This window comes from Salmo salar, chromosome ssa15 (genome assembly GCF_905237065.1).
Source record: "Salmo salar chromosome ssa15, Ssal_v3.1, whole genome shotgun sequence".
Classification (NCBI taxonomy): Eukaryota; Metazoa; Chordata; class Actinopteri; order Salmoniformes; family Salmonidae; genus Salmo; species Salmo salar.
Window position 1 is genome coordinate 77501778 of NC_059456.1, and position 12818 is coordinate 77514595.

Consider the following 12818-nt stretch of genomic DNA (forward strand, 5'->3'; position numbering starts at 1 on the left):
CTGTGTGAAGAGAGGGAGAAATATTACCCATACAGCCAGAAGAGTTCAAGTAGCGATTAGTGAAGTTGAGCAGTGGTCCCTCAGGTGGGGCTTCAAGTTTTCAGTTGAGAAAATACAGACTGTTTTTTTCTAGAAGGAAGGTTGGGGAGGAAATATACCTGAAGCTGTATGGAAGGAATCTGGAGACGGTGGGAGGGTTTTAGGTTCCTGGGGGTCTGGCTTGACACTCGAATGACACGGGCGGAGCATATTAATAGTAGTAGTAGTATTACTATTAATAATAGTAGTAGTAGTAGAGTAGTTGTCAAAGGAAAGAAAATATTGAATGTGATGCGTTGCTTGTCAGGAATGGAGTGGGGGGTAGATAGAATGGTGTTGAAAATGCTATATATAGCACTGTTAAGGTCATCACTGGATTATGGAAGTATAGCATATGGATCAGCCGCTCAGACATCTTTAAAAAAGCTAGATGTAATCCAGGCCCAAGCCCTAAGAATACAGTATGTTGTGGAGCCCTTAGGACCTCCCCGGTGGCAGCGATGCTGGAAGAGATGCTGTTTCTTCCTAGGTTTTGGCCTTTCTAGGGAGTTTTTCCTAGCCACCGTGCTTCTACACCTGCATTGCTTGCTGTTTGGGGGTTTAGGCTGGGTTTCTGTACAGCACTTTGAGATATCAGCTGATGTAAGAAGGGCTATATAAATACATTTGATTTGATTTGTTAAAGTTAAGAAGAAAACAGCTCGCCATGACATATTGGGTAAATCTACAATGACATACAATTATGCATCCTAAAAAAAGGTACTCCTAGAGTGCTGGGAACATGAACAAAATCTTAATACAAGCTTTGGGTGGATAGGCAATTGCATGGCGAGAGAGATGGGGTTGTTTGGGGGGGAGTTTAGCCCCTCTGTGGTTTGTCCTGTTATCCCGCTTTGGTTGCTTGAGAGGGTAAGAGATGTTGAGGAAGGAGTAGATTCAGTTGTAAGTGAACATTTAAGAACACAATACTATGCTTTATTGAATATAATCACACATGGATCTAAGGACCCTAAAACAGGGAGGACCGGTGCAGCTTTTAGTATTTCCTGAGTTTAAGGTGGCAGTGACTAAAAGAGCAACGGATCGTTTATCTGTTTACACAATGGAGTTGTTGGCCATACTATTGGCTGCAGAGTGGGTGGAGGAGGTTGAGGCCAGACAGAGTAGTCATCTGCTCTGACTCCTGTGCAGCACTGATGAGCTTAAATACATTTGTGTCTCAGAGCAGACATGATGTATTGTATGAGGTTTTGCAGTGCTTGTATAGGATGAGACGGGGGTATTTGTGATGTTCCTCTGGGTACCAGCTCATGTGGGAGTAGAGGGGAATGAGGTGGTGGGTGTTATCGCCAAGCAGGCTCTTAAACATCCTAATGGTGAGATGGAATTGTCAAGCAGTAAAGCCAAGGGGTCGATAAGAACAGTGGTTAAAAACAAATGGCAAGAGTTGTGGAACAGGGAGAGAAAGGGAAGACACCTGTACACAGTTAGATCCAGGCAAAGGTGGGGGAAGGGAGGTCCTCAGGCTGAGAGAGAAGGGAGGGAAGTGTAGTCACAAGGCTGAGAATGGGGGGCACAAGGCTCAATAGTACATTGTAATTGGTGGGGAAACATCTGACTGGGAGGTGTGATCACTGTCAGGAGGAGATGGAAACAGTGGAATATGTTCTATTTCAGTGCCAGAAATATGGGAGGGAAAGGGAGCGATTGTTATTAAATTTTAGGAGTAATGGGGTTGAAGAGCCAGGATTAATTGAATTGCTGGATAAATCTTCAGGGGATATAGTATTGAATTATGTATTTCGTTTCCTTAGGGAGACGAAAATATTGGGCAGGATTTTGACCTTCGCTATCGCTGGTCCACACTCCAGTCCAGTTGGTGGCGGTAATGCACCTTAAAGTTGGTTGCCAACTGCCATATAAAATCCACAGAAGAAGACGTTTTCACGGTAGTGAGCTCTGAAGAGAGAGGAAGAGGCGTAATCTTTGGTTTGCCCCCAAATCCATGTTTATCCGCGGTGTTCATTCTTCTAGGGAAAAACATCTGTGTTTTGGGGGGGGGGATTGCCATTCCAGAGCACATCATCTGAGCATAATCGGCGTATAGAAGGACAGGTTTGTCATTTAAAATGTGGTGGTGCATTTAGGTTGATAGCAAGCCAGAGTGTATGTGGATGCTGCTGGTAGCTAACGTTAACTAGCTAGCTACAGTATCTTGCTAACTTTAGTCTGTAACGTTACATCTCTGTATCAGCCCAATGTCCCGTCAGAATCAGAATCCAGTTGCGGTCGAAGCTAATCTCAATGGGAATCCCTGTCTAAATAAAGGTTAAATCAATAATCTGCTTTGTCATGGTTACAATGCAAGTACGTTATGTTGGTCTCACCTTGCACAGGTGAACTGCAATGGCTGCCAACGGGATACCAGAGGATGTGTTGATGGATAATGATCTTATAAAGGACTTAGTGGAGGTGGCAAAAGACTCAGCCCTTCTAAATGGAGTGTTGATGCGGACTAAAGAGACACCCAACTCATCAGAGGTAAACCTTATTCTGCTTGATTAGGCTAAACCTTTTAGACACACTGAACTGTTTGATTTAACAATAGAATTCTCTACTATAAGATGGTGAAGATCACCTGTCTGGGTTAATTCAATGGAGAAGTGGGAGAAGGAGAAACTGGGCAGCCATTGGAACTGTTCAAAAATGCCTTTGTAATGCCCAGCCATGCCAGGAATTCTCTCTTTTGAGCCTGTGTTGTCTGAATGTATTTGTGGGAATCCAGGGGCGCAACTTTCACCACGCGGGGGCGGTTTTCATGTATGAAATTGCATTTTTGTCCCTCCCCCTCCAGTTTTATCATTGGAATTTGATACAAAACGAGGCAGCGGTGTGCTTTAGGAACATGCGGATGCCTCCGAGCGGTCGGGTAGGCTGTTTGGAGTGGTTATCTGACTGGTTTTAGAAGTATCCCCCCCCTCCACTTCCAAAACCAAAGTTGCGCCCCTGTGGGAATATATTCTGTCTCAGTGGTCATGTTACATGTTTTTCTGTTTATTTTTCACTATACCAAGTATCTAATCTACCATCTTAAATGTTCAGAGAGCAGAATGCCAAGACAGTTAATGCAATTAAATTGCATACCTGTACTATTGTACATGCGCTCTGGTCGTTTGTAAATTCAGGGTGTTGTCAGATTGTCCTTTCGTAAATTCAGAGCGTTAGACTCTTGGAGCGTTCAGAGCGCTCACTGGCCGCTCTGGCCGAGGAGTAGGGTTGATCCTAGCGTTCTGACCTCGGCGGCAATCAAGCACTGGGGCTGGGACTTTCCAGGTACCTCACGATCATGACATATAGGGCTCCCAAGTGGCGCAGCGGTTTAAGGCACTGCATCTCAGTGCTAGAGGCGTCACTACAGACACCCTGGTTCAAATCCAGGCTGTATCACAACCGGCTGTGATTGGGAGTCCCATAGGGTGGCGCACAATTGGCCCTGCGTCGTCCGGGTTTGGCTGGTTTAGGTCATCGTTGTAAATAAGAATTTGTTCTTAACTGACTTGCCTAGTTAAATAAAGGTAACTTTTTATACATGCATGCATACATACATACATGCATACATGCATACATGCATACACACACAAAAAAAAGTTTGGAGACACACCTACTCATTCCAGGGTTTTTTGTTATTTTTACTTTTATCTACATTGTAGAATAATAGTGAAGACATCAAAACTATGAAATAGTTTGCACACTCTTGGCATTCTCTCAACCAGCTTCATGAGGTAGTCACCTGGAATGCATTTCAATTAACAGGTGTGCATTAAAGGTTAATTTGTGGAATTTCTTTCCTTAATGCATTTGAGCCAATCAGTTGTGTTGTGACATGGTAGGGGTGGTATACAGAAGATAGCCCTATTTGGTAAAAGACCAAGTCCATGGTATGGCAAGAACGGCTCAAATAAGCAAAGAGAAACGACAGTCCTTTACGACATGAAGGTCAGTCAATACAGAAAATGTGAAGAACTTTGAAAGTTCCTTCAGGTGCAGATGCAAAAACCATAAAGCGCTATGATGAAACTAGCTCTCATGAGGACCGCAACAGGAATGGAAGACCCAGACTTACCTCTGCTGCAGAGGATAGGTTAATTAGTTTCCAGCCTCAGAAATTGCAGCCCAAATAAATGCTTCACAGAGTTCAAGTAACAGACACGTCTGGCCTTCATGGTCGAATTGCTGCAAAGAAACCACAACTAAAGGACACCAATAAGCAGAAGAGACTTGCTTGAGCCAAGAAACACAAGCAATGGACATTACTGTCGGAAATCTGTCTTTTTCTCTGAGTCCAAATGTGCGTGTCTTTGAGAGACGCAGAGTAGGTGAACAGATGATCTCCGCATGTGTGGTTCCCACAATAAAGCATGGAGGAGGTGGTGTGGGGGTGCTTTGCTGGTGACACTTTCTGTGATTTATTTAGAATTCAAGGCACACTTAACCAGCATCGCAACCACTGCATTCTGCAGCAATACGCCATCCCATCTGGTTTGTGCTCAGCGGGACTATAATTTGTTTTTCAACAGGATAATGACCAAACACACCTCCAGGCTGTGTAAGGGCTATTTGACCAAGAAGGAGAGTGATGGAGTGCTGCATCAGATGACCTGGCCTCTACAATCACCCGACCTCAACCCAATTGAGATCATTTGGGATGAGTTGGACCGCAGAGTGAAGGAAATGCAGCCAACAAGTGCACAGCATATGTGGAAGACTGGAAAATCATTCCAGGTAATGCTGGTTGAGAGAATGCCAAGAGTGTGCAAGCTGTCAAGGTAAACGGTGGCTATTTTGAAGAATCTCAAATATAAAATATATTTTGTGTTTAACACTTTCTTGGTTACTACATGTGTTATTTCATAGTTTTGATGTCTTCACTATTATTCTATAATGTAGAAAATAGTAAAAATAAAAACCCTTGAATGAGTAGGTGTGTCCTAACTTTTGACTGGTACTATATATGGCTGTTCTCACGATTCTATATGTTTTCTGAATTGATACTGTGATTTTATAGCAATTTGATGTTCCAAACATTGCTCACTATATATATCTGCAGCAGAGTTTTTGATCAGTCGTTGAAATAAGTGCTGAAAACATATTGACTCACTATTTAAAAAGAAGATGGAGAACAAGCTATAGGAGGAAAAATTCCATAGTTTTGGCAAAGGTACAGCCGATTAGCGCATGCTAACGCTACCTAGCAAATTGAAACTTGGATTCAAAGTATCGATATATCATCCAAAATAATATAAGCTTGCTCTCTTTCGTGTCTGGAAGAAGCTTTAACACCTCACTTTGAACATTTTACTCGCCCTAGCAGAGCTGGTTAGGCTGTTTTCATGTTATCTAGAGCGTTGGTGGCTAACTGGGTTACTGGCAACAATTGAATTCAGTTTCTTTGCCGATGTTTACATATCTGCCATAACAAGAGTTTAGGGCATTCGCAAACTCCTCAATTATTCTGCACTCTGCCACTCTCAAATCAGAGTAGATTGTCATGGGGAATTTACAAAGGCACCCTTATTGTGTTTGGTTTCAGGTGGTGACCTATGCACCGTTCACACTTTTCCCCTCGCCAGTGCCCGAGGCTACCTTCCACCAGGCTCTAGCAGTACAAACGCACTACAACCGACTGGTGGACAAGATCAGCCAGGACTCAAGCTTCCTGGAGGAGGCTCTAGCCAGCACCATCAAAGTGGATGATTTCACTGGGAGGTTGTTCAATATATACAGACATGTTTTACAGGAAGGAAAGACCCAGGTAGGGTATTATTGCTTTCTAACAAATCAAATGTTATTGGTAACACATTTTTTGCAGGTGTTGCGAAATGCTTGTGTTCCTAGCTCCAACAGTGCAGTAATATCTAACAATACACACATCTAAAAGTAAAATAATGGAATAAAAAATATATATAAATATTAGGATGAGTGGCATTGACTAAAATACAGTAGAATAGAATACAGTATATACATGAGATTAAATTTTATTGGTCATACACATGGTTAGCAGATGTTAATGCGAGTGTAGTGAAATGCTTGTGCTTCTAGTTCCGACAGTGCAGTAATATCTTACAATTCTACAACAACTACCTAATACACACAAATCTAAAGGGATGGAATAAGAATATGTACATATACATATATGGATGAGCGATGGCCGAGCGGCATAGGCAAGATGCAATAGATGGTATAAAATACAGTATATACATAGCTTACATTACTCATCTCCTATGTAAACATTATTTAAGTGGCATTATTAAAGGACTAGTGATCCATTTATTAAAGCGTCCAATGCTTTTGAGTCTGTATGAAGGCAGCAGCCTCTGTGTTAGTGATGACTATTTAACAGTCTGATGGCCTTGAGATTGAAAAACAGCTTCTATCTCTCGGTCCCAGCTTTGATGCACCTGTACTGACCTCACCTTCTGGATGATAGCGGGTGAACAGACCTTGGCTCGGGTGGTTGATGTCCTTGATGATCTTTTTGGCCTTCCTTCGGGTGCTGTAGGTGTCCTGTAGGGCAGGCAGTGTGCCACAGGTTATGTGTTGGGCAGACCACACCACCCTCTGGAGAGCCCGGTTGTGGGCGGTGCAGTTGTCGTACCAGGCGGTGATGCAGCCTGACAAGCTGCTCTCAATTGTGCATCTGTAAAAGCTTGTGAGGGTCGTAGGGGCTAAGCCAAATTTCATCAGCTTCCTGAGGTTGAAGAGGCGCTGTTGCGCCTTCACCACACTGTGTGGACCATTTCAGATTGTCAGTGATGTGTACGCCAAGGAACTTGAATCTTTCCACCTTCTCCACTGCATTCTCGTCGATGTGAATAGTGGCGTGCTCCCTCTTCTGTTTCGTGAAGTCCATAATCAGATCCTTCGTTTTGTTGAGGGAGAAGTTATTTTCCTGGCACCACTCCACCAAGGCCCTCACCTCCTCCCTGTAGTCCGTCTCGTCGTTGTTGGTAATCGGGCCTACTACTGTTGTCAACTGCAAACTTGATGATTGAGTTGGAGGCGTGCGCGGCCATGCAGTCATGGGTGAACAGGGAGTACAGGAGGGGGCTGAGCACGCACCCTTGTGGTGCCCCTGTGTTGAGGATCAGTGAAGTCCAGGACCCAGTTGCACAGGGCGGGGTTCAGACCCAGGGCCCCGAGCTTAATGACGAGCTTGGAGGGTACTATGGTGTTGAAGGCTGAGCAATATCAGATGCTATGTTTGAATGCATTTCAAGTTGCAACAATCAAATACATTTAGGATGAGGTCAAAGACTTTGCTCATGCTCATTTATTCATTGTGCATTTCCAGTCCATAGTTTTGGGTCTGAATCGCTCAGACTACATGCTGGACCAGAATGAGGATGGGAGTGCCTCCCTGAAGCAGATCGAGATCAACACCATTGCTGCCAGTTTTGGTGGTCTTGCCTCACACACGCCAAACGTCCACCGGTATGTGAACCACAACAATACTGTCGGTTTTCCCTGCTGAAGGTTTTTATTCTGCTGCTGTAAAATATACGGGAGGATGGAGAAGGGAATTGGCGAAGTATGTTTGGTTTGAAGAAAAGTTGTAAACAATTGAATGCCCTGTGAATGACCCTGTCTATGTCTGCATCAATAGACACATCCTGAAGGTGGCTGGTCGGTTGGAGGATAGCAAGCGTATCCTAGACAACAACCCTTCTGCAGGTCTGGCAAAGGGCTTATCTAAGGCCTGGGACCTCTACGGCTCAGAAAGGTGGGTTTCTTGGTTAGGATTCAGATGTGTGAATGCATTTGACATCCGTCAGTTTGTACAAAGAAAAAAAGAGGATACGGAAAACTAGGACGTTTTGTTGGTTGTCTGTCAGTAACAGAACACAAAGTAGATACCACTGCTGAGCTTTTAATAATTCTCTGTCCTTAAAGGGCAGTAGTCTTGTATCTGGTTGAAGAGCTCCAAAGAAACATCTTCGACCATCGATATGTGGAGAATGAGCTATGGAAGAGGTAAGGCCTGGGTGCTTGGTCAAACGCATCATAATCAACTCTGACGCAATCATCCGATTTTTATCCTGTTGGTGATGCTGTGATGGAGCCTCCTCCTATCATTTTTGTAGCCATGGTAGACAAATGTAGTTGACTACCATTTGGTATATCAAAATGGCGCGACATAAAATATTTCTGCTTGTTTTCAGAAATATTCCTGTTATACGAAGACAGTTCGAAGATGTAGCTAAGACGGGATTCCTTGATCAGGATAAGAGGCTGTTTGTGTAAGTGTTACTTTCTTGTAGAAAGTTTGTTACGGTCATTTGCGTGCTCGACATATACTAATGTTTTGATTTTGCAACATCTGTTACTGATGAAGACTGTTGAACATTGCTTTGCTTTCAATGTAATGCCATGCTCATTGTTTCATTTTTGTTTTGTTTTTTGTTTTGTTGTTGCAGAGATGGACGGGAGGTTGCTATTGTGTATTTCCGCAATGGGTACATGCCACAGAACTACACAGAACAGGTTTGAACACAATCATCTTCATTTTTTTCTTCACGTTCTCAGAGCTTTGCTGGGGTTGTAAAATCTATCATCGTGAAACTGATGCAATCACTTATTATTATGACAATGTGTATGATTTTTTTTTTTTTTGTAGAACTGGGAGGCTCGTCTCATGATGGAACGTTCTATGGCTGTGAAGTGTCCAGATATCAGTACCCACCTGGCTGGCACCAAGAAGGTCCAACAGGAACTGGCCAGACCTGGTGTTCTGGAGAGGTTCTTTCCTGGTGAACCTGACGTTGTGGACCAGATCCGGGCCACCTTTGCTGGGCTGTATACTCTAGACATGGTAAGAGAACAAAACCGGGCTCTTTTGGAGTCTCGACAATGTTTACGTACATAACTCTTTCTTTATAAAGCCTTTCCTAGCAGTTTGCTTTTCTGCTTCAACTTTCTTATTCAATCTTACTAACAGGGACCAGAAGGTGACAAGACTGTGGCTATGGCTTTGGCAAAACCAGACAAGTTTGTCCTGAAGCCACAGAGGGAAGGTGGGGGTAAGAGGACCTCGGCTCTTTGCTTCACATCTCTCATGATCCTGACCTCTAACCTTGTCATGCTCTGGCCTGTCTGCTAAAGTGTAGATTTCCTCTACTCCTGTAGGCAACAACCTCTATGGAGCTGAGATATGTCAGGTACTGGAGGGTGTGAAGCAGAGCACAGAGAGGATGGCCTATATTCTGATGGACAAGGTTCAGCCCCGCCCTGTACACAACTACCTCCTTAGGCTGGGGACGCCACTCAAACTCAGCACCTGCCTTAGTGAGCTGGGTGTATTTGGGGCCTACGTCAGGTACAAAGACCCTTCTGTATACATTCCTGTCTTGACAACTTTATAGAAATTGTATATGTGAGTTGAAATGAAGTATACTGTAATTGGAGGTGGTATACATTTTGGCCCACTGAAAACTATTGCGTCAAGATGTGGTGATAACAATGTACTCCTGCAGAGTAAAAGAGATGCCTTTTGTCTCCTCCCTGAATGGTTGTGTGTGTCATGATTTCTGTGTCCACACAGGCATGGGCAAGACATGGTGCTGAATGAGTGTGCTGGACATCTGCTGAGGACCAAGAGTGATGAACACTCTGATGGAGGTGTGGCTGCTGGAGTGGCAGTGCTAGACAATCCACTCCTCGTCTGACCGACACTGCCCTCTGTCACATTAATAGTGAAACTGCACAGAAGCATGGTAATAAGAAAAGTTAAACACACAAGTGCTCTTCTTTGACCGCAGAGAAAATTGCTGCTCCCCATCTATTTTAGATGTTTATTTTGTACTTTTACTGTAGAATCAAATGTGTGCTCTTAGAGCTTGTGCAGATCAGGAATGAGCCTGATGGACGAAGAAAAGCTGTGTGCCGACACTATGAAGTCTTACTGCCGCAATACATTTCTATCACTGCTGGGTAGACTTAAACAGAGCCAAGAAATGAATGGAAACATAAAATACAGAACTATGATTATTTCACACCAAAAACTAGTATTCCAGATATTGAACAATCAAATGGAGAAACTGTTTTAATCAGGAAAGAAGAGAAGAATTGCGAGGTAATATCCCTAGAGTAAATAATAGTATAAAGATAAATAGATTGTTCATGGGAATAATAGTAATAAATTGTTTTATTACTTCCGGCCTTTTGTATTTATTTTTTTAATATGCATTCATAATAAACTGATGGGATTTGATGCAGTGGGTTACTATATTGGCATTAGACAGATGGATAAAGTTATGACATAAAATTCAGTTCCATTTTATGAACACCAGATGGGACATGGGAAAATAATGTAGTGATTTGCATATTCATGGAGGTGTTACTTATTGTGGCTCAGTTAGTAAAGTTTGGCGATTGCAACATCAGGACAGTAGGTTAGATTGCCAGGACTATCCGTATGTAAAATGCATGCACACATGACTAAGTTGCCTTGGATAAAAGCGTTTGCTAAATGGCATATATTATTACCTAAACTGTAAAGGTTATGGCCCAGGTATGTCGTCATTTTGCATTCTCAAACACTTGGATGTCATGACATACAGTAAACTAGTCAAACTGCTGCTTGGATTAATTGTACGGCAGAGCTAAGGTATTCATATAGCGAAACCTTAAGAGCACCTAAAATGATTACCGTCTACCACCAATAGCTTGCTCAACCATTCACTGAGGATCATGGACCTTGCGATGCCAGGTTTGATTCCCATGGGGGACCAGTACGAACAAATATGAAAATGTATGCACTCATTACTGTAACTAGCTCTGGATAAGAGCGTCTGCTAAATGATTGAAATTTTTCATATTTCAAACGAGGGGATACAAAGAACAAAACAGTCACAGATAATACTCCAGAATAACATTTTATTTTTCTCCAGCTCGTACACTTTAACACAGTGGGGCGGTCCAGATCTAAATCTAAATCTTCCCCTGTGCCCAAATTTGGTGCTTTTATGCTCACTTGAGTCAAATTTTGCAGCTCAGCCATCCCACTAACATCTTGAACACAGGTGAACTGCAATGGCTACCAGTCCGAGTGGGGTTCCAGAGGAGGTGTTGCTGAACACTGAACTTATAAAGGACTTAGTGGAAGAAGCTAAAGACTTTGCCCTTCAAAATGGAGTCTTGATAAGGACTAAAAAGACCCCCAACTCATCTGAGGGAAAGAGGGCATCCCCTACTATAGATAGATCAATCTTTTTATTTAAATATATATATAACTAGGCAAGTACATATAATGCGATCTAGTTCATAAAGTAACAAGTCAAATCAAACCATACACATGGTTAGCAGATGTTAATGCGAGTGTAGCGAAATGCTTGTGCTTCTAGTTCCGACCATGCAGTAATATCTAACAAGTAATCTAACAATTTCACAACAACAAAGGAATGAATAAGAATATGTACATATAAATATATGGATGAGCGATGTCCGTGCAACATAGGCAAGATGCAGTAGATGGTATAGAGTTCAGTATATACATATGAGATGAGTAATGTAGGGTAATCTAGGGTATGTAAACATATAAAGAGGCATTGTTTAAAGTGACGAGTGATACATTTATTACATCCAATTTTTAATTAAAGTGGCTAGAGATTTGAGTCAGTATGTTGGCAGCAGCCACTCAATGTTAGTGATGGCTGTTTAACAGTCTGATGGCCTTGAGATAGAAGCTGTTTTTCAGTCTCTCGGTCCCAGGTTTGATACAGCTGTACTGACCTCGCCTTCTGGATGGTAGCGGGGTGAACAGGCAGTGGCTCGGGTGGTTGTTGTCCTTGATGATATTTTTGGCCTTCCTGTGACATCGGGTGGTGCAAGTGTCCTGGAGGGCAGGTAGTTTGCCCCCAGTGATGCGTTGTGCAGACCTCACTACCCTCTGGAGAGCCTTACGGTTGTGGGCGGAGCAGTTGCTGTACCAGGCGGTGATACAGCCCGACAGGATGCTCTCGATTGTGCATCTGTAAAAGTGTGTGAGTGTTTTTGGTGACAAGCCAAATTTCTTCAGCCTCCTGAGGTTGAAGAGGCGCTGTTGCGCCTTCTTCACCATGCTGTCTGTGTGGGTGGACCATTTCAGTTTGTCTGTGATGTGTACGCAGAGGAACATAAAATGTTCCACCTTCACTACTGTCCTGTCGAGTTGAGAAGTAGCAGGTCAGCCATTGGACCTATGCTGGTGTGCTTAGCCATGAGAGGAATGTTGTCCGATTGAGTTACTGGGAATCTATTCTGTCTTGGTACCACGGCTGTGTAAATTTAATGTTTTTAAATCTAGACTTAAAGATCCAGTGTAGCTGTTTTTTTAATTTTTTTATCTGTGTCAAGTAATTTCTGGGTAACAATTAAGTACCTTACTGTGATTGTTTTCAACTAAAGGGGTAAAAAAAAAATGCTTCTAGCAAAGAGCAATTTCTCAAACAAGGGGAGGGGAAAACTAGCTGTTATTGGCAGAGAGGTTTGGAACCCTCTTTTTTTGGTCTATTAACTAATTTATCGCCTGGTGATGTCATCAGACGTGCCAAAACTACATGTATTTTCAAACAGCTCTTACGCTTCAAAGGCATTATAATAATAAAACATTTCAGTGTTATTCCAACCTCAGTGTGGAAATGCACTGAGTATACAAAAGAAGACCTGTGTTTCCCATGACAGAGACTGACCAGGGGAATCCAGGTGAAAGCTATGATCCCTTATTGATGTCACCTGTTAAATCA

At 42.9% G+C, this 12818-nt stretch overlaps 1 protein-coding gene across 1 annotated transcript; it reads left to right on the forward strand.

The window, feature by feature from the left end:
- The first annotated feature begins 1970 nt into the window (after positions 1–1970).
- gss (glutathione synthetase) lies at positions 1971–10252 on the forward strand. Its single transcript, XM_014145876.2, has 12 exons — positions 1971–2154; positions 2436–2580; positions 5630–5851; positions 7391–7530; positions 7703–7819; positions 7990–8070; positions 8259–8336; positions 8514–8580; positions 8714–8908; positions 9035–9116; positions 9223–9412; positions 9638–10252. Exons 2-12 carry the CDS (start codon positions 2446–2448, stop codon positions 9759–9761), a joined length of 1431 nt encoding a protein of 476 aa, XP_014001351.1. The 5' UTR covers positions 1971–2154; positions 2436–2445; the 3' UTR covers positions 9762–10252.
- Positions 10253–12818: the final 2566 nt, after the last annotated feature.

What these genes read in the sequence shown, in the direction of transcription:
- gss (XM_014145876.2), top strand. Translation starts at nt 2,446, where the DNA reads ATGGCTGCCAACGGGATACCAGAGGATGTGTTGATGGATAATGATCTT. An exon ending in TACAGGAAGGAAAGACCCAG is followed by an intron (nt 5,852 to 7,390) that starts GTAGGGTATTAT and finishes GTGCATTTCCAG; the next exon opens with TCCATAGTTTTGGGTCTGAA. An exon ending in CAGGATAAGAGGCTGTTTGT is followed by an intron (nt 8,337 to 8,513) that starts GTAAGTGTTACT and finishes TTGTTGTTGCAG; the next exon opens with AGATGGACGGGAGGTTGCTA.